The 22,159-nt window shown below is 42.3% G+C and overlaps 1 protein-coding gene across 3 annotated transcripts in view; it reads left to right on the top strand.

The window, feature by feature from the left end:
* The window catches only part of CEMIP (cell migration inducing hyaluronidase 1), a 115,248-nt gene that overhangs the window by 53,666 nt on the left and 39,423 nt on the right, over positions 1 to 22,159 (top strand). The window contains exons 1-11 of one of the 3 annotated variants that reach the window (XM_087743681.1): positions 2,285 to 2,432; positions 4,491 to 4,598; positions 7,520 to 7,672; positions 8,355 to 8,493; positions 9,284 to 9,520; positions 9,871 to 10,050; positions 14,112 to 14,182; positions 14,923 to 15,018; positions 15,645 to 15,766; positions 18,939 to 19,080; positions 19,894 to 20,085. In XM_087743681.1, the coding sequence (XP_087599807.1) occupies positions 4,523 to 4,598; positions 7,520 to 7,672; positions 8,355 to 8,493; positions 9,284 to 9,520; positions 9,871 to 10,050; positions 14,112 to 14,182; positions 14,923 to 15,018; positions 15,645 to 15,766; positions 18,939 to 19,080; positions 19,894 to 20,085 (1,408 nt within the window). In that variant the 5' untranslated portion in view covers positions 2,285 to 2,432; positions 4,491 to 4,522. Of the gene's footprint in view, positions 1 to 2,284; positions 2,433 to 4,490; positions 4,599 to 7,519; positions 7,673 to 8,354; positions 8,494 to 9,283; positions 9,521 to 9,870; positions 10,051 to 14,111; positions 14,183 to 14,922; positions 15,019 to 15,644; positions 15,767 to 18,938; positions 19,081 to 19,893; positions 20,086 to 22,159 lie in introns of those variants that run through there. The other 2 variants (XM_087743682.1, XM_087743680.1) reach the window with 2 other exon arrangements.

The following is a 22,159-nucleotide window of genomic DNA, read 5'->3' as shown; positions in this document are numbered from 1 at the left end:
TATACAGAATACATGAGCAGAACCTTCTTCCTTGTAGAGAAAGATATTAGATAAATTTATAAGAAACCAAGGTTCATTGGGAAAAAAGTCAGAGTGCTGCTTTTGACTCCAATATTGATTTCATTGAGAAGTAAAGTCTGTTTCTGAGTTTAATCCTCCTCTACTTGCCAGTAAAAAAGAGCAGCTAATGGCTGGGTGGTAAGCACAAGATCAAGATGAAGAGCAGCGGCAGCTATGCTGCCGTCATGCGCCGGGACTGGGAAAGCATTTCCATTAGCGATCCTAGAAATGTGTTTGTTTATTTGTAAGGCCATCTGAAGGCTTTAGCTGGGCTTGCGGCTGGGTGTGCAAAGGCTCCCCCTGCACAGGAATGTCACTGTAGCAAGAGCAGGCATGTCCTCGGGTCAGAAAGGCAAATGTGCTTCTCAAATCCATCTTCCCAGCTGGGACTAAAATGCAAAATTCCCCGAGTGGGGTGAGAGGACAGTTGCTGCCATGCAATGTCAGCAAGAATGTAGCAGAGGCACTAATTAAACAGCTCTTCCCTCTCTCAGGAATTCAGACCTAACCACTAAAACTTCAGCATCAGCTATGGCAGTGGGAGCGTCCAGGTTTGGCCACCCGGAGCACACAGGGTGCACCACGGCCCTGGCACTGACCCATCAGGGTCTCCTGAAGCATCTCACCTTACAGAGATGGTCCCTGGGGTACACAGATTTTACTCACAGGTCCTCTCAAGTACCCGTGCAAACTAATGTCTGCTGGCAGTTCACTCTCCACCAGGCTAAAAGGCACCTTTTCCATGTGAGCTTTTCCTGCTCTTCTCTGGGGATGACTCCAGATCCCCGCTTTGCCCCCACACAGGTCTGTGGCCTCTCTTGCTGGGCAGTAGCAACAGTAGCAGCCGTCAGGTTGTGGGCAGGTTCCTTGCTCCTGTTTGACATCTTTTTCAGGGGAGATCAGGCAGCTGCTGCTTTTCTCCCATCCTTGCTGTGTTTGTAAGGGTTGGCTAATGCTCCTGTTATGCCCTGCTTGACATACCAGAAAGGAGCCTCATCTTCAGCAGATGCTGAAGTTACATCCTCCAAGGTGTGTCAAGTCGGTCTTAAAAAGCATGTTAAGACACCCAATATCATGAGTTACTTTTTTAAAATTTTGGTGCCAGGCTTGAGTGGTTGGCCCAGAGTTGTGCAAGGTGGTGAGTTGAGGTCTGAGCCTGGCGTGTGTTTCTGAACGGCTGGCTGTGCCGCTCCGGAGAGCTCTGCTCTGCCACACGGGATTCGGGGTGTCCGAAGCTGACAGTCCAGCTTCCTCAGAGCATTTCTTTGCTGTTTTGCTCTCAGGATTGTCTGCTCTGCATTGCCTCCAGCATTAAAACCGCAGGGAGGGCAGTGGATCGGGATTCCTGTGTATGCACTGTGCTTTCTAGTACAGTATCGCTGCTGACACCTGCGGTAGCAGCCAGCTCAGAACTAATGGTTTCCTGCGTCTACTTTTAGCATTGTCTGCTGCTATTGTTCACTTTTTGGAAAGATCCAGCAGCTGGGAATCATTTCAGAAAGTCTGCCTTGCCAGATCCAGGGATATGAGTCCCACTTGCCATTGCCAGGCAGCTTTTAATGGCTAGATGAAAAAGCTTTTCTCACCCAAGAGAGGAGACACAGATGGTATTTGAGAAACATTGGAGATGATAGCCTTAGGAGGACACTTGTATGGCCCTTACGCTCTCAGAGTGCCCAAGTCTGCAGGGAGATTTGTTGACATTGCTGGTTACATCAGAGCTGAACTCAGCCACGTGGCGCCTGTTCAAGTGAGATGTAGTGTATTGCTGTATCCCCACGCGGCTCTGAGCGCTGAGCTAATGAAACGGCTGGCTGGCAGGAGATAACTGCTCCCGAGTCTTCCCCAGCAGGAGACATTAATGAAAAGAGTCACTATCTCTTCCTCCTCTTATATTTAACAGCAAAATCAAACATGTCACTGTTTGTGTCTAATATTTGGGAAAGATGCTTAATTGAGAGCCTTTGAAGGAAAATTCCTGAGATTACCCTCCGAGCAGCGTTTTGCCGGCAGCGTGTTAGTCAGAGCTGAATCAGAGGAGCTGGATCCTCTTGGCCCTCTCGGCTCTCAGCCTTTCCAACCCGAGTGCCAGTTAATATTAACACGGCAATGAACTCGGGCTCGCTGCGAGATGAATCAAACACCCTACCTCAGTCACAAAATAAGCAGGATTTTCTTTGGACTGTGGCAGATCAGACACTACAGAAACATTGGAGCCTGGCAAACAGCTGACACCTCCAAAAATGACATGACTTTCCAGTGTCTGATTGCTTGTTTTGATCTCTGCTGATGAAGATGGATGTAATCAGGGAAGCAGTCCCTGGTGAGCAACCGGGGATGTAATAGCAGAAGCCATTTTGCACAACCTGATGGTAAGTACTGTGCAGTTCTTGGCTTTAAAGAAAGCAAAGGCTGTGAAATTTCTTACACTTATTTCCTCCCACTTTGCTATAGGTTACTGTCCAAAAGACGATCATGAGGTGGATGGAGCAGAGATGCTCCTCTGAGTTTTTAATGGGCCAGAGCAAAGAAATTTCTTTGCCACCTATGAAGCAACAGGAGAGCAAATGCATGCCATCACTGTCAGAAATTCAGTCCCTTCTTTTTATTTCTGTGAACTCTATCATCTGATTGTATTTTATGGCCAATACCTTACCAGTTGGAATCTGGCTTTATGCAACACTAACATGCAGCTGTGTCCACGCTATAAGAAACACTGTTTATCTGTACTGACCATCCTGTAGTATTACCACTCGTTTAGTTTTTCCTCTGTCGTTAAAGCAGAATCTAGTGATTGGGTTTGCAGATTAGGCTGTGTAATAATCGCTAATAAATCTTGACATTTTAACGGTGACTGCTGTACTTCGGGCATACGTCTAATAACGTTCCTTTAAAAGAGCCCTGGCTTATCAAACGTTGATGGTTAATGCTGTTAAAATGTCAGACACGTGCAGCCTGGTTCTGGCACACATTCCATGGCGACGGTATTGCTCTCTGATAACGTATATCATTCGAAGTTATAGCGTTACTAAGTGCATTCCTCTTTTCTACTGCTCTGTAACAGCATTTCAGCACCTGATAGACTGTACCGAGCCCTGAGTCTATGCTGTTTCCAGAGCTAACGGCTGTCAAATACACTATACCAAAACAAGCAAACATTTTCCTGCTGGAATATTTCCTGACAAATCTGGTTCTAATGCTATTTTTAAGACAATCATTGGATTACATATGGTTTGAACATATCGTTGCACTTTGAGCTATATCACCTTTATGAAAAGTACAGACACGTGTTTTGCATATATACACTGTAAAATTTGCTCCAGACTAAATCCTGGCTTCTTGCGTATCTTTTTCTCGTGTTTTTTGTTTGGTTTATATTAACAAGTGACATGAAAAATAACATGTTTTTTTTCCCTAAAGAAATTGGGGCACCCTGGAGTTTTGTTCAATTCCTTTTTTTGCGTCTAAGCAAGCTGTGCGATGCATACGTTTATCCTATTTCATCATTGTGATGTGACATGACAGCTACAAATAAATTTCTTCAATATTCCTTAGATACTGGCTTACATGGTAAAACCTAATGGCTCCAAGGACTACACGTGAATTTTAAACAGTGCCGTATGACTACAGAGCATTGACACCTACAGAAGTGGGTGTCCTTGCCTCAGTGTGAATATGCATGTCAATAAATGGTCACGAGCACAGGGCAGAGCTGCAGAATCAATCGCTGGAGAGAATCACATTAATTCTAACTTTGACTTTCATGACACTGCTTGTTTGTTTTTGCTGGGGGTTGGCTACTGAAGAAACAAAAACAACATTAGGTAGACTGGTTTCAAAAGCAGCTTTTGGTTTTGCAAGAAAATTCTGGGCTGGCACATTAAATAGACAATGTTTTCTTGGATTTGAAATCTAAGAAACTGCGTGCTTCAGACTGGAAGTGTGAGTACGGTTTATCTTGGGGGTGCACAAAACACCATTGCTAAAAATGCGTGGGTAGTACGGGGTGAGAGAGGTGCCATTGAAAGGTTACTTCATGAAAATTTGTCACTCTGCAAACGCCTTCTCTGTTGTGTTTCATTACTTTCTTGCACATGTGAATATTCATCCTTAGAGAGTCTTGACACTGGATGTGTTTATACTGCATTCCTAAGGCGTTTTCGGTTACATCTGGTCGTTGCTTTCTGAGTGCCTATTTGGATTCCCAAGTGGGTTTATCCTAAACCAAACAAAGGGTGAGGAGCTGCCCTTGATTTCTTCAGGCTGGTCCCGAAGAAGTGCGAAGGTGCTCTCAGCCATAGAGCTGGATGGGAGTGGATGTGTGCTGGCATAAAGCTGGATATAACCTTTTTTTGTGCAGTGAATGGTTTTCACATGAGCTGGAAAAAACAAAAAAAAGGTGACATTTGCTTGATATTCTTTCTTCACAGGTATCCATCCAGAGAATTAAAAATCCTGAAGAATGGCTTTACCTACCTCCAAGTATCTGGCTGAAAACTTCATTTTTCTTCTGTTTGTAATCTCTTCTGTAAGCACAGGTAAGTTTTCCTGCCATGGGGAAAAGGGCATTGTTTGTAACACTGTTTTTAAATAAAGACATTGCTGGTTTAGATAGAGCAGCTTTTCACTCTTCTTCATATAAGAAGAGTCAAGGACGGAGTGAGAAAGCTCAGGAGAAAAGCAGTTTTCTGATGTGCCAATACTGCCGATGGAGGGCAGCTGGAGTGGCAAAGGCTGAAATTTCTGAGCAGGTGAAGGTACCCTCAGGAATCCCTCAGACTCTGCCACGCGTTCTTAAAACAAACCCAAATCCAACAAACTGCCACAAAAAAAATAACAAAAGAAACCTCAGGTCCTAATAGCTGTGGCTGTGGGAGGTGAAGGCGAGCATTTTGCTCCATTGCCCAAGCCCAGATGTGGAGAGCAAAAAGCTCTGGGGTGGGACATCCCTGCCCCTTGGGTTTTGTCTCTTCCAAGCAGCCCTTTTCCTAAGAGGTTAGGGAAAGGGGAAAAGGGAAGCTGGATATAAATATTCTAAATAGAGTTAATTTGAGGGTTTGTATTTGTTTAAAACAAAGAGACCATATGTCTTGCCCCAAATGCTGCAGCTGCATGAAGCAACCTTTCATTGCAGTGCTCAGGCCCTTTTGGTCAAGAAGCAAAACATTCAGTTAATTCCTTGTGCTGGGTAGAAGTTTCACTCTTATTTAAAATATGACAATGAGAGTAATAGTCCAAGCTGGCAAGGTAGCTGGACCAGCTGGCAGAAGATGATCAGCCCTCCGGCGTCCTTGGCGCAGCAGATGCGGGTGCTGCATACGGCTACTGCTCTCTGCTATGAATTGGTTAATGAAATTGGGAATTTGGATCCTTTGTTCTGAATTGTGTTGGCTTTTGCTGATCATCATCCCAATCATCAGCATAAATTCCTCTTGATTTCCTCTTAGGCTTCACTGTCTACCTCTCTGTTTCTAAATAATGAATTTGGGGGGCACAAGTCATGTTTTGAGACTGCAGGAAGCTTGTTTGGACACTAGCATAGCCAATTAAATGGAAAAATGAACAAGCTTTTATCCTGTCCACTTAATCTAGTTGATAAATTATACCTCTACATTTGAATCGATTCTTTTGGTTTTATTTAGCTTCTCATCATGAGCAAATTTTTCTGTTATCCTTATTCCTATGGGAATACAGCTCATTTTTTTGAATTTTTTTATCAGTGTGTATTACAGTTAAATTTGAACATCTATTTACAATGCAAGTCCCATTTCCTGCCTGAAGTATTTCTCTTTTCCAACTCTTATTAATTCTGTGTGTCTTCTGGTAGGAACCCAGAAACTGCTCCTTATTTTCCTCAATTACTGAGTGCCTCTGACATTACTGATATACTTCCAGTTTTCAGCTGGCACAAGTGGTACCAAAATCAGGCCCTGGATGTTTATCAGTATTTGACTTGCTACCTGGTAGATTATTAGCCCTCTTTGATTTGATCACTTCATGTATATGGAAAAAGATTGCAGAGAGCCAAGGCATGTGTTGTCCACATGAAATGTCCCTTGCTTACCTTGAATAGCTGGTATTTAATGGGTCTCTGGAGACATTAAGGCAGTGGCTGGTCCAATTCTATTGTTTTCTTCAGACATGAAGCTGGTGGAGGAATCTGAGAGGAAACTGAATGCAGACGGACAGATTTTGTTTCTATTGCTGTGGAATTACAGATGTCCCCCAAGTTTCACAGTGGCAGCACACAACAGCTCGCTGTCAACTACACCAGCACTGGGACATGTTTCCTTGCATGGATTCACAGCCTTGTCCTTTCCATTAACTGAATGCATTAGTATCTGTGGGGCAAAACCCACCCAACTTTACTGTACTAAGTTTCAGAGGTATAACCCTGCTGAAGTCAAGGTGTTTATCCCATGTCTATTATCATTGATTTGTGGATCCTGTAGTTTTCCTATGGTGTTTTCGTTTTAAAGGATAATAATTGGAGAGCTGGTGAGAACTCTGAACCCTTTCTGATGGCAAAGGGCTCATTGTTCAAACTTCCACTGACCTCAGCTTCCTAGGATTAGAAAGGTTTCTATCCTCAGAAAATATGCATCACACTGGGACTCTCGCACTCGCAGTTTTTTTGATTAGAGTAAGATGTGAGGCTCACATATCGAGTGAGATTATATCAGGAAAATATTTTATCTCTAAGTAAATACTTAAAACATGAGACTCTTGGATTTGGTATGAGAGCCGTTTAGACTAGCACGTCATGGCAGCCCATAATCAAATATGTGTGTGGAGACCGGTGATGTGTGAACCCAAAGTGAATGAATCCTTATTGCTTCTGCCTGGAAAAGCTCACAAACCCAGAGTCTCTCTCTTGTGAGATTCCTGTTGCTCTCTGTTACTGGGTGGACTGGTCTTCCTTGGTGCTCGGTGTTTTCATGTTAGTTTGAGCACTTTTACTTTGCATCTCCAGTGAAAACACAGTATGCAAACATATTTCAACATCTTTACATTAAACAAAGCTTTTCAAACCTTGCAGGTATTTTGGGGGCATTTTTACAGGTCGTAATTGTTTTATCCTTTCATCAACATCTTCCCTGGGCTTGTGAAAGGCTTTGTGTCTGGATGGTATGAACGGAGCTGATGTCACTGCAGGAAGGGCTCAGTTACAGCCTCTTCTCAGTAGTTTTCTGGAAACTGCATCCCTTGCAAGGCTCCTTTGCATCAGGTAGTGGGTTTTTCCATGCTTCTAGAAAACAGAAAAGCATACAGCTTAAGCTGTTGTTTGTTTTCTTGTGGTCGTGACCCACATGTACTCTGCTGCACTGAGATACTGCTGTGTTCCAGGGAGTTGGCAAAGGCAGGTACTGAGAATGATACTGTAAAGACGCCCAGATATGGAGCTTTCTGTCTTGTGCTGAACAAACAGTAATTGTCTTCACTCTCCATCTCTACCCAGCAGAAGAAGCTGTCACATGTCCTGATAAGGATCCTGAGTTAGAAAACTGGAACCCAGGTCACAACAAAGAAAACCGCATTGAAATCCGTAACGGCAGGAAGCTCCTTCTCTCTTCTTCTGCAACTGTCCACTCTATCCACATCACCGACGGAGGTAAAACATGCTGGTGGCAAGGCTGGGTGAAGTGTGGTTTCCACTGTGCTATTTAAATCACTCTGTCTCGCGCTGGGAGAGTTTCCTGCCTCTTGCTGAGAACTGGGTGGCTACTGGACAAACCCAGCTTTAATTTGGTGCAAGGGTGGGTGGTAGCCGAGATGCTATCAGTTCTTTAGTCATTATAATCAACCTATTTGCTGTCCTTTCTGGAGAATTTACAAAAGTACCTCAGTATACTCATTAGTTCTACTTCTGTGATTTGCTTCAAAAACATTTTTTTACTAAATCATTGTCCCGATAACATCATACTGCAATAGTTACGTTCTCAGGGTCTCGGGACAGGGCAGATACATATGTGCCTCTTTGTCTGTCAGGACAGAGTCATAGTGTTGCTGTGACTGCTAGCATGAATAGCTTTTATTCATCTTAGCTCTGAATTTCTGTCTCAGTTTTGAATGAGTCTTCTTCCATGCAAATCTTAATTGCATTCTTCAAGAATTGGACTGAATAAAAACTATGTAATGTCTTTAGGATTTGTATTGAGAGCTGTTTTAGGGAGGATGGGCAGAATTTTTCAAAAATTGAGATGAGAGCCCAGCACTGGGTTTAGCACAATGGTATCACAACTGCTGATGAGCTGCTGTGTGTTAAAGTAAATGTTATAACCTTTTCTACTTAGGAAAACTGGTCATTAAAGACGATGTGCAGCCTATCATTTTGCGTACTAGACATATACTCATTGAAAATGATGGAGAGTTACATATTGGCAGTGAGATGTGCCCTTACCAAAGCAATGTGGTTATCATCTTATATGGGCGGTACGTATGCATGATAAAATATTATGTTGGAACCTTCTAGGATCTCTCTTCCACAACAGGGAACAAAAACGTTCCTTAAAATTACATTTTCTCAGATATACTTATCTTCAGTGCTCTGTGGAAAGTTCAGTAGCTTTTTAAACAATTTAAATGGCCTGTAAAAAATTCATGCAGTTTTGGTTCTGGTTTTCAAATCCTACTGGGAGATGAACACTGGGGTATTTGGGCATGCCAGAAAATCAGCATGCACCTTGCCACCACTCAAGCTGATTTTCCAGAATAGGCTTAAAACCCGAGGAGTTCTTTTATTCTGAAAATTCTCCTCCCTAAACATCCTTTCTTTCTGCAAGAGAGTGGTGAGCCAAAGGATAATACATTTATGTCTTCCAGATTGCTACAGGATCTCTTAGAATTTCAAGGATGCCAAACTCATATTTAACAACCGCTAGACCTCTTAGCGCCTGGTTAGGCTCCTAACTTCCTCCAGAATTTAAAAACACAAATGTGTCATTCAGTCTGGGCTTCAGGCCTCCTCTGGCCTGGATATAATGAATATAACATGTATAATTTTCATTCCAGGTTGCTGCTGGTCTTCAGTAATTGCTAGTATTATTTCAAATAATTTATTTTCTGTACAATATGGGCAGTTGCTGATTCTTAGAGTAGTTGAAAGAAATGCATTGCAAATCACGACACTTCTCTCCTTGGCCCATAGCAGAACAAGGGGAGAGGCTCCTTGACTGTCAGATACAAACCCAAAACTGGTTCCTTTCCTCCCTTCCTGCTGCAGAGCGGATGACGGCAGCCAGCCGAATCCCTACTTTGGGCAGAAGTATCTTGGAGTAAGTAAGGGTGGCACTCTTGAGATCCACGGAAAGAAAAAGCTGTCCTGGACTTTCTTGAACAAAACTCTTCATCCTGGTGGCATGGAAGAAGGCGGATATTACTTTGAAAGGAGCTGGGGCCATCGGGGTGTCATTGTCCATGTTATTGACCCAAAGACGGGGGCAGTTGTCCATTCAGATCGGTGAGTGATTTTTCAACTGTCTAGATGTGAGGATCTTTGGGAACAGGTTGGGGACAGCATCTCAGCAAGTTCAGAAACACGCATTTTAGCATCTTGTTCAAGTGGGTGTTATTGCATGTATATACAATTCTTTCTAGATCAGTAATCTCCAAAACCAAAGAGTGAGTAGTGTTAGTGCCTCGCTATTCTGTCAACTAGAGTTTAATCAGTTCGGCTTAACAGAAACCCCTAATATACCCTGTTCTGTAAACAATAAAAAAGAGTTATTTCTTTATGGCACTTGGTTTTTAGTACATAAAGCTGCGATAATTTACTGAAGTAAATGTTTTCGGATGTTTTTATCATTTTAGGTTTGATACCTACAGAGCAAAAGAGGAAAGCATACGCCTGGCCCAGTATTTGCGCAAAGTTGCGAATGGCATGATCCTGTCGGTTGCAGTGAACGATGAAGGATCCAGAAACTTGGACGACTCGGCCAGGAAAGCAATGACCAAACTGGGCAGCAAGCATTTCCTCCACCTTGGGTTTAGGTATGTGCCAGTCTTGCCAGTTCTCCCAGCACAGAGGCTTTATTATGCTCCTGAGATGTCCAAATAATTCCACTCTCTCAAAGGCACAAAGTTCTTTCACATGGAAAAAAAAGAAGAGGGAAACTTATCAATGTGAAGTTTTAGCAGTTAATTAGATAGTTTAAGATGCACTCAGTGTCTATATTGGGTATTTTTATTAGCAGATTGAGCAATAGCGTATGATTCACATTAAAATAGATGTTTTTCCAAGATATTGTTCCCACAAGTTACTTATTCCAATTTATTTTCAAGCCATCCCCCAAAGATTTAAGAAGCATTTCTACATACACACGGTGGATTGGATGGGCTGAACATTAAGGAGGATAGAATAATAGCCATGTAACCCTGGCTAAATACATATAGACATACATACAGCATATTCTTCAGCTTGTCCAATACATATTCAGGGACTCGTGCAGGACAGGAATTTAGCATGCATGAATTTATGCTGTGGACTGTAAATACTTCTGTGGCCAATACAGTGTCTATGTTGGCACACACACTGTTGAGAATATTTGCTATTTACCCAACCGTAGCCATTATATTTTTTGTGTTTATCTGAATTTATGTAGGCTTTTTTTTTTTAAGAGGCACTAAGAAGGTCACTGCAGAACATGAAAAAAAATCTGCCTTGTGGGGAGAAGTGATTCAATACAGCAGCCTGTGGGAACAGACAAGTGTCAGTTGGGCACGTGCAGATGGAGTAAGATTTGGGGTGGCTGATGAAGAGGTTGTGTCAAATATTACATGGACTCCTGTGCACCAGATAATGCATTTCAAAGAATCAAGCAAGGCTGCAGAAATAGCCTCCAAAGCCAGACTATCTCCATCAGTGCAGTGCTTGCTCTCAAATACCCAGAACCCATATTAAAGCCCAGCAGCCTGCTGGGTTTCTTTTCAAAGACTGAAATTTGGGAAACAGAAAAAGATTTTTAAACATTATACTTTTTTTTTTCCAATTGTGCTACAGGAAGAAATTGATGGGTTTCGCATATGTTTATAAAAGTAAATTGCACTTGATGTTTTTAGGCTGCTGTGGTGTTTTAATGCTAGTTTCTCACTTCTTTGCTATAAATGCTTATAATGGAAATACCATAGAAATTCATCCATGGAAGTGCGACTTTCAACATCGCTATTGTTTGCAGTCAAAAAGCTAATCCTTGCCATGCTGTTATCAGAAATACTACAACATTTCCTTCTATAAATAATAGGGACATTGTGGGTACCATAATGTGGTAGTAGTTGGTAAATATTTTCTCCCACTGGCATACTGGTATGTGGAAAAACACCTGCATCTTGGTGCACCATTTAAAAGACTGTATTTTTTGAGTGTTCTCAGGGTTTAAGTTCATCAGCTTTTTAAAAAAAACATTGTCTGGATGGCAGCTGAGACCAGATTTACAAAGGCAGTTAGATGGCAGAGTGGAAGACAGGCAGATTTGTCAGATATATCCAAGCTTTCCTCCTTATGCAAACTGAACTTCCACTTCACTTTAGTGTAACAAGAGATAGACATATTGGTTTACATTTCAGACAGATCTGTAACTATGAATAAGGCTGTATACACCTGACAGGTGCTTTTTTTTGGAAGATCTTAGAAAAAAAATATTCAGGATGAGAAAATTACACACACACACGTACATGCTTTAACCTGTATGGCAAAGGAAGGCTCTGAGAGAGGAAAGTGGATGGATTTTTCTTTCTAACACACCCGTGTACACGCTCTCACTACTCACTGCCTGGCAGCCGGCATTTGCTGGCTGGTCCTGCCGAATCCTGGTTGTCAGATCTTCTCAGCTCCCTGCTGATGGCTGGGGCTGACCGTGGGCATCCCTGAGACAATAACAGCGTAAGCCCCAGGCTGTCATTTGGTTTAGGAAATTTCTATTTCGTGTTTTGTGAGGTGCCACTTGAGTCAGGCTATTCAGCCATGGACTGGGTTGTTTTCTGACTGGGGTGGTGGTGGGGTTTATATGGACAAATTCCTGTCTATCTATCTCCAGTTGCTCCATATTCAACCAGATTGTGAAGTTGTGCAACTCCCCCTTTCTGTAGCAGAGCCAATGAGCAGTGCTGATTTATCCAAAAATGTTTCTGTGCTCCTGGAATCTCTTTCAGTTGCCTATTTTCTGAGTCCAGAACATTAGGAATGAAAGAAAAATCTTGCATTCCTCCTCTATTTTTGTCCTTTTGAAAAGCGAGTTTCCTCTTTAAGTATAAGCTTTTATTTTTTCCCTTCTAGTAATAAATTAAAAGAAAGCCTTTCTGCACTTGATGACCTAGCTCTTCTCTTTGGAATCCCACCCAAATAGCACTGGTTTGGCCCTGGACTTACTGGTCCCTTCATTTCATGTAGCCCAAACAGATTGCATGTGTCCTTATGTGTCAGGGTTGAATGACTGAAACTATTTTTAGTGAAAAAATAACTGGGAGAAACAAGTATTTTAACATATGAAGTGGGGCCAAATCTTGAGTTGCAGAACTAGATAGCTTCTTATTCTTTAGTTTATTTTTGAGATTATTTTGAGGCCATCATCTTTTTTGTCATTTGTTTTGAATTTAGTGACCAAAAAAAAAAAAAAAAAGATCTATCTTGCCTACTGAATGATAAAGTGTCCTTCCTGCCCCCATCCCCCTTCTCTCCCTGGGTGGAGATCACAGCCTGGCAGTGCCTTCAGCACTTGGCGCACAGGCAAGTTTTCCAGCAGGAGCATCTGGCTCGCTGGCAGGCTCCCGAGGCAGTTGTGCTGGCAGCTTCCGCTGAGCCTGTCCTGTGCTCGGGCCGAGGACGCGCCGCTGCGACCGCGTCCCCTTGAGGAGCCGTGTCCGGTGTGTGCGTGGGGCCTCGGCACGGCACGGGTGTACCAGTGCTCCCCGGAGCCTGCTCCTGCCGACCCCAAAGCCCGGGCCTGCAAAACCCAGCAAAGCCCAGCTCACACCAGTGGTGATTTGTGCATGTTTTAGTGGCTATCTGTCAATGTCTGAGTATGTTTTCTTCTGAAGTCCCAGAGTGGTTTATAACTTTGCTTATACCAGCAGATGGTAAATGTAAGGTGACCTGCAAGACTCAGGGGTGAATCTTGATGCAATTGAAATCACTGGGTATTTATACCTATAGAGACATGATTTAATCTGTGGGACTGTTTGCTAAATTCAGGGTCGGGGTGACAGTCTCCCTGCCACCCTAAAAGCATATTTGTTATTCTGTCAGTCATTAAGAGCAGATATGCCTGAACCTCTTCTATTTTGAAGATAAAACTCCCTCCTGACCCCCACTAATTGGGTTCACCTCCAAGGCTGGGAGGCACTTTAGCCTCTGGCTCCATTGCTTACTCATCCATGTGGTCATTCTCCAATGTTGCTGATAGCTATTGAACCTACTCAACCAATAACCATCAGGCAGTAATGAACTTACTTCTGATATAGGATCAGATTTGAACAGACAATTCAGACTCATAAACCTTTATCCCTGTTCAATGTTCAAAATAAGGAAACTAGATATCCGGAGACTATCTAGGTATTTTTTTGTTGCCCTTTGCCAGCCAGTCTGTCTATTAGAAATTCTCATGGGTCATTCCAAAAACAATTGCGACATACAAGGTTTCAGCATGAGCTAAATTTATTTAAGCAGGAGTGGCTTTTCTTCCCATATTCTTTAGTATGCATGCATGCACACACACACACACACACACAAAAGTAAGATTTTCAGGCTCCCCAAGGAGTTACTGGTGTCCTATGGGTCTGTCACACACAACCCTCTTTAAACGATCATTTAAAAGAGAAACACACTTGTTATAGGAGTGTATTAAGCGGGGATTTGTCTTTGAGCTTCCTTCTCTTTTGATATATTTACTGAAGAAATATAGAGTGTTAAGATATTTTTCATTTTAACCAAGCTGCCTGTCACACTAATCAGACTGTTTTGAATGTGGTGCCCCTGAGAAATGCAAGAACATTAGGCTATAAAAAATATGCATCTCATACATGACATAACTTGATTATTTCTCACTTTCATTTTACAGGCACCCATGGAGTTTTATTACTGTTAAAGGAAATCCCTCCTCTTCTGTTGAAGACCACATTGAATATCAAGGTAATTCATGCACAAAATGCTGGCTTGACATTATTTCTAGAAGTTACTGGAGTTATGGCTGAGTTAATTTGGTCAATGGTGTTTTCACTTGACATGGCATTAAATCGAAGCTGGGAGCAATTGATGGTTAGACATATTTAATTGAGTGCTCTCTGTATATATTGCTTCTTCCCATTAATGCAGCTGAAGCAGCTGAGTGGGGTATAACCTAGGTTATCCAAACCCTGAGATAAAAGGTGAGATCCTGCACCAGTGTAAATCCATGTAACTCCGTTGAGCTCAGACACTGCCTCTCTTAGACGCAAAGCTATGGAACAAACCCAGTTCACACCAGCTGAAAATTTCATCAGTGTATGCTGTATTGGTAGCCTCAAATACTCCTGCAAAACAATTTTCTTGCAAGCTGAAGACTTTTGAGTCTGTGTCTTTTCATGACATTTTCAAGAGCAGCTAACAACATAGCTTGCTACAACATCAAATAAAAATAGCAATATATTACAAATCATTGGTTTTTTTATCCTCTCTTGATTTTTGAAGATTTTTCCTCCTGATTGTCCAAGTAGTTATAAAAAGTGTCTGAAGCCTCATTCCAAGATCAGTAATTTTTTCTGGAAGCTGTGCAGGGCTAGTTCTGGATAATGTAGCCAAAATATGCAAACACACACACGGACCATTACCTTTTCAATTCTGACTTTTATCGATTGCATTCAGTGATTTTACCAATGTTTATTTTTTTACAGGTCACAAAGGGTCAGCTGTGGCCAAAGTATTCAAACTATTCAAAGCTGAGAATGGAGAACATTTTAACATCTCTTCAACTAGTGAGTGGGTTCAAGGTAAGAGGTCTGTATGCCATTTAACTCAGTAGTAGACAGTTGACAAATAGGGTGAATCATCCTTTTTATTGCAATACATTTCCATTTGGGAAGAGCAGACTTGCTAGGTGCTATTTACGTCGCTGCTAACCCAAGTAAAGAACACACACAGATTCCTTCCCCAATTGTCTCCAGGACTCTCTAAATAATTGGGATCCTTTTTCCTTTATGGCACTGGGTATGAAATTCCATCTCTTATGATCTAAGAGATCACACACAACCTCTTCTTTTGACTGCATAGTCATCATGTCCATGTTTCAGACAACATACAGTAACTGGTCGTAACTTGATCTAAAGATCAGAAAAGGCAGCTAAGGAGGACACAGATCCAAAATCCATACCTATTAATAATGCTTATACTGCATACTCCAATTATGTAGCTTTTAATAACTCCGCTCCCCTTTGACTGGTTACACTTCACAGCATCATTAAAAGCGGTTGACAGACTGGCAGGAAGAGGCAGGAATCAGATCATCAGTGAAGAAACTAGTGAATGATATCTGAGATCATATTATGCTTCATGCATTTTTGCTGCCTTCATTAAGCTTGACTTTCAAATGACTTTTCTTGTTTGCACTTGTCTCCAGATGTAGAATGGACAGAGTGGTTTGAGAAGCCTGATAAAGCAAGATCTAAGGACATGGAGAAGCTTTCTGACTTCAAAGCTGCTCATCCTGATAAAATCTGTAGGCAACCCATTGACATCCAGGTAGGCTAGTTTACCGCTCGCTTTAGAGGGGTGAATCCTCTTTGGACTGACACTGAATGATCTGAATGAGGGGATCGAGTGCACCCTCAGTAAGTTTGAGCTGGATGAGGGGATCGAGTGCACCCTCAGTAAGTTTGCAGATGACACCAAGTTGGCCTGGAGTGTTGATCTGCTGGAGGGTAGGAAGGCTCTACAGAGGGATCTGGACAGGCTGGATCAATGGGCCAACTGTATGAGGTTCAACAAGGCTCAGTGCCAGGTGCTGCACTTGGGTCAGAACAACCCCATGCAATGCTACAGGTTTGAGGAAGGGTGGCTGGAGAGCTGCCCAGTGGAAAAGGACCTGGGGGTGTTGGTCAACAGCTGGCTGAACATGAGCCAGCAGTGTGCCCAGGTAGCCAAGGCGGCCAATAGCATCCTGGCTTGTATCAGGAATAGTGTGGCCAGCAGGACTAGGGAAGTGATCATCTCCTTGTACTCAGCACTGGTGAGGCCACACCTCCAGTACTGTGTTCAGTTTTGGGCCCCTCACTACAAGAAGGACACTGAGATGCTGGAGTGCGTCCAGAGAAGGGCAAGGAAGCTGGTGAAGGGTGTGGAGCACAAGTCTTATGGGGAGCAGCTGAGAGACCTGGGGTCATTTAGCCTGAAGAAAAGGAGGCTGAGGGAAGACCTTATCACTCTCTACAACTACCTGAAAGGAGGTTGTAGCGAGGTGGGGGTCGGTCTCTTCTCCCAAGTAACAAGTGATAGGACAAGAGGAAACAGCCTCAAGTTGCGCCAGGGCAGGTTTAGATTGGATATTAGGAAAAATTTCTTCACTGAAAGGGTTGTCAGGCACTGAAACAGGCTGCCCAGGGAAGTGGTTGAGTCCCCATCCCTGGAGGTATTTAAAAGACGGGTTAACGTGATGCTTAAGGACATGGTTTAGTGGTGGACTTGGCAGTGCTGGGTTAACGGTTGGACTCGATGATCTTAAAGGTCTTTTCCAACCTAAATGATTCTATGATTCTATGAACCCCAAAATAATTGTGCTTGTCAGTAATTTTTGTTTCTAAATAAAGGACAGTGATTATTTTACTGCTCTAATACATAACCAGCAAGATCTGGTATCCAATCTTGTATTTTTCTGAGACAAAAGTTTATAGAATTGAGCTCCTTTCAGTAAATTCTGGCTTCTGGCATGAAAAGGAGTACAGATGGGGTCATGGATAGCACAGATGCTGTCATGAAATATGTGGTTCCCTGCTGGCATATTAAAAGGAAAAAACACATGAAAATTTCAAAGTTTTTAAATGGTCCTGAAATGGACCCTACCTAAAAAATTAATCACAAAATGTAATGAGATGGTAAAACTACCAGCTCTAGTAGGTTGGAAAAAATGTTAGTGAGCTTGCAGCCATTTCTTGGAGTCAATTGTTTTTTCTCCATGGAAAGAAATCTGAATTCTTTTGGGGGCTAAACATTGTAATTACGCCATCAGGCCAGCATCCTGAGGAGAAATCACATACCTTTTCTGAGACTGAAAAAGCCTTTTTAAGGCCAAAAAAAAAAAAAGAGCAAACCCCAAGCTTTTTCCTTTTTTTCAAATGCTCACCATATGCTTTATATGTCTCCCTTATAAAACACCTACAGCAGAAGCATTGCCTGGCAAAAGACAATAAAATACTTTGTATCTGTGGGAGGCTGAACCTGAGGTTCTTGCATACTCTGAACCAGCGGAGCTCTCCTTATTCACAAGAATGCGGCTATTGAAGTAAACGGGAATGCTGACAGTATGAGTGAAAGTTTCCAGGGCTCGATGTTATAAAGAATTGCCTCTTGAACAGAGAGGAAAAAACTGCCCTATAACTTTCTGCCAGGTCTTAGCAAATCCACATTAATTTCTGCTTCCATATACATATATTAGAAGTGACAACTTAGTTCAAAACAGGGGTCAGATGTTTGTTATGATACAGCCCCTTCTAGCATGTGTATTAAAAGAGAAACAAGAAAGATATTCTTCTGTTCAAGAACCAAACCTTTTTTAACCTTCTATTAAATGACAGTTAGGTTTTTTCCATGTATATTAAAAGTGAAACATCGTTTTTGAGTTTATCCTGCAGATCTTAGGGCAAATCCTCAGGTAGTGTAATCTGGTGTTGCTCATTGCCTTCATAAAGTTACATTGATTTATACCAGCTGGCCTGCTTCAGCTATGCTACATACAAGAAAATTGAAGATATGATGATAATAACAGAAGTGTGGCACAGCCAGAGGCACATTCCTTCAGCCGACGGTGCTAATCCTATACATGGCAGCAGGGTGTATGTATTAATAAGGAAGGTCTGCCTGAGTGAGAGAATCAGGATCAGCCACTTCACTGAAAGATGGCTTATCTCCTGGTGCCTTGTTAAAATGCACGTGTTATTTGGATTGCTCAATGCAATGCATCACATATTTGTGAAAGGGTCAAGAGAATTGCAAGCTATAGAGCTGGACTGTGAAATTTAACATGACCCTGAGGGGTGACATTGCCGCAGCAGGAGCACAGGAGAGGCTACATATTGCACTGCTTCTTGGTACGATACAGCCTTTTTCTCTAGGCAGCTCTACACGCTGGTACTTGCATGTGAGAAAAGGCCACCTCTTCTTGTTCGTTTTGGAGCAATGGGTATTGGAGCAGTTTTGGTTTTTTTCTTAGAGAGACTGATCCATGCAAAGAAGAAATAAAACCCCCACCTCTTTCTTCTGCAAGCTTCAGACATAGTCTAGCCACAAGCAATGAAATGAGTGCAGTGAAGAGGCTTGACACTATAAGTTCATTTGGGTGCAAGCATCTGTGTTCAGTGTTTTCATCTGCCTTCAAACCAATGGCAAGAGAGAATCTAGGGCACCAAGGCAGATGTTAGTGAAGCTCAGAATACTCCTCCCAAAAAAGCACGTGGTCTTAATATAGATACAAGAGAAAGGCATGCACCTAGCAATAATCTGTGCAGCTTGTGGATAAAATAGCTGTGCCTGAGCACCAGCTGGAGTGCCTGCTGGGTAGTACATGTAACAGTCACCCTGTTATACAACTGTTGTGCATCACCCCAAACAAAGCGAAAGCCTCTTCTGACAGCATCGATGTTTTGGTGAAATCTCTTCACCTCAAGGTATCACTTGTTTTATATTTCTATTTTCATTCCAGGCAATGACCCTTGATGGAGCTAATTTAACAACTGAGGTTTTCTACAAGAGTGGCCACGATTACAGGTTTCTGTGCCACGGCAAGGACCAGACGGGCGAGGGCTGCCAGAACTACAGAGTACGGTTCCTGTGTGGCAGATCTGGTATGTGCCCCATGTTTGAAAGCCAGAGCAGGGAAAAACAGAAATACTGTCTTCTGATGACTAGGTCTTGTACGGTGGAAGAATAACTTGAGTCATTTCCCAAGCTAAAACTTCGACTGGGCTATTGACATGAACACAGATAAAACGGCTGAAGATTTATCTCAGGAAAAATTCCTGAGCGCTAACAGAGGCAACAGGGTGGTGTCTCAAAAACCCAGCAAGGCTATGGCAAATACTTGGCAAGTCCCTTCCTGTAAATATCTTGCCTTTTCCTAAAGCATTTTGGGATGAGGTAGGATTAGTCAATCAGAGTGTGCAAAGACAACAGGTTTTGAAAGTAATACTTTGTTTTGTAGTTACTAATTCCAACACCGCTGTCCCTAACCTGGTCATTAGACAGGTCATTAGGATTCTTCGGCACTCAGTTGGCAGGGAAAGAAGGGTGGAAGACAGTTGTTTTGCTGGAAAAAACAGTCATTACGGTAAAGACCACTTGGCTGCTGTAAATAACAGTGCCCAGCGCCCACAAGTGCTGCTGCTAAGTGGGTGTGGTGAACTAAGAGCTACATTTAAATTTAGTCCTGGGGTTAGTGGAAAATCCACCTGCCTACAACTAAAGGAAAACACTTTCTTGTTTGCTTGCTTTTCAAGCCAAAGTTGGTAAAAAGCATGTTTGGAAGAGTTAACTATTTTTTTGTTGCATGAGGAAATCATCATTTTTGGTGGTGTTCCAGGCAAAAAAAAAAAAAAAAAGAGCAAGCATTTTCTGATAAGATTAACGGAATTCTCCACCCTTCCATTTTGGCTTTTCAGTGAAACCAAAGCTTACAGTAACCATTGACACCAACGTGAACAGCACGGTCCTGAATCTGGTGGATGACGTGAGCTCATGGAAACCCGGAGACAGGCTGGTGGTTGCGAGCACTGACTACTCCATGTACCAGGCGGAGGAGTTCGAAGTACTGCCATGCAAAGCCTGCAGACCCACCCAGGTCAAGGTAGCAGGTAAGGTGCTTCATCTTGTCATGCTGGTGTTGCAATTGCACTGAGATAACTCCATTAAGAATTGCAAAGATTTGAGAGACACCTGAATTTGATGGCTAGTTTTTAGATGCTTTTGGGAAACATGCCTTTCGTGCTTGAAAGCCGACTGAGTCTGGTTCCTTTCTGCCTTCCCTTTTCAAAGCTGACTCCATCTTTTTGTCCCCAAGCACACTGTTGAATGGATGTATTTATTTAAGAGAAACAAATACGGGTCACGTATTTGAAATGTTCAATTTTACATAACTGTATTTGAAAATGTATCACTTCCTAGAAAGCAGGAGATGAGCACAGCTGATCTGAAGAGTGAGCTAGGGCAGGAGCAGACTGTGAGAGACTGTAAGGCTATGAAGTAATGTGCAGCTGGCTATCTTCCTAAGAAAGTTGTGTTTAACAAGAACTGTGATCTTACATTTTCGAAATACTGTTTTGTGCTACTGAAGCTACTGTTTCTCTTGTACTGTGTCTCTAGACGGCATTGCTTAGAGGTGATGTATTAACCAAACATCTCTGGTGTCATGTGGCAAGCAAGTTGTCCTGAGCCACAGCACTGGGGCAGACGGAGTCGGCAGAGTGCTGCCTGAGTTAGGCTGAGCAGGAGGAGCAGGAAGCTTTGCAGAGCCACAGCATTTTTCTCTTGAAGGTGACTAACTCCAATCCAGAACAAATTGCTTTTGATGAAAAGACATTGCAGACTAATGATTGTAAAGTGGTCTTCGGATACTAAGTCCAATTAAGTAGCATAACCATGATGAAGCACAGACTATTACCGCTATGAGCATAAAAGTGAAATCCAGGGCAGGAGATTTGCATCTCCGCTTGAGTCTGTGAAGTGGTCTTTTCCTTCTAGAATGAGATTTTGGCACACCTATAAACAGAGCATGGAAATACCACATGAACTGCCTCTTCTGTGAATAGATAAGGAACTTTTAATTGCTATTCCTTACAAAAGCAAAAGTCATTGTACAATATAAAAGTATGTAAGAGCTGAGGCCATGTTTCAAAGGCAGAGTCTGCCTGGTGACAAATCATGCATGTTACGTTATCTTTTGCTGACACGGTGGTAATTGCCATAGGCAGAGGTTTTGTCTGCATTTACAGTAAGATTTTTCTGAGAAACCATGAGGGCACTTGGAACATCCAATGCACCAGGGATTTTGCTCAGTTCTGTGAAATGAACTGCTTCACCATTATCTCTGATGCAACACCTTCTGGAAGATATGAATATACTTCCTTTGGCAAGTGCCTCCCCACAGAGCTCTAGCCATTCATTGTTGGATGGCCTGAAAGAGAGATGTTCATCAAGCCAAGAAAAATGTTATTCACAGTTTCAATGTATCATAGTCTTATGACTTAAAATGACTAGTACTTTCAAAGAAGACACATGTCCAAGTTGAATATTTTTCTTGAGCAACTTTTGAGCTATTGGAAAAACTGGAACCAGACTAGTATGATACAAGTCACATCATGAAGATGATCTTGGAAGATCGTCAATAAAAATAAAGATGACATAGGAATATTTCTCTTGGGCTTCCCATAATCTAATGGATCTGTGAAATTCATGTAATTACATTTATCTTCTACAACAGTGGCAACTAAGTTAGTTTAAGGAAATGAATAAAGGGTTAAAAACAACCAAAAAGTTCATGTGAATTTCAAGTAAAGAAGCAGTGGAAACACTTGTTAAAGTAATTGTGCTCTTGGTCTCCGATTACTCTTTAGGAGAATTAGGACATTCCTTTTATTACCACAAATGACATGAACACCAGGGCCAAAGCCTGCCCTTACTTATATCCAAGCAACTCCATTGACGTCAATGGGATTTCACTGATTATATAAATCAAGGCAAAATCTGGTCCAGTAATAGAAATCACATCCAACTTTTTTGTAACAAAAGCACATTCACGTTAGAAAATAAAATAATCTGCCTGATTCTAAGTTCAGTCTAGATGAAATAAAGTCTGGGGAAGGCTGAGATCTCCCCTGTCTTTAGGAGTCAGGAGGTCCCTGAGCTGCTGTATGCCCGGCCATGGTGTAA

Source organism: Nipponia nippon, unplaced genomic scaffold (assembly GCF_047370975.1).
Source record: "Nipponia nippon isolate SJK-2023a ecotype South Korea unplaced genomic scaffold, ASM4737097v1 scaffold_9, whole genome shotgun sequence".
NCBI classification, from domain to species: Eukaryota; Metazoa; Chordata; class Aves; order Pelecaniformes; family Threskiornithidae; genus Nipponia; species Nipponia nippon.
Note: the sequence above shows the minus strand (reverse complement) of the source record. Positions and strands in the feature narration are given on the sequence as shown.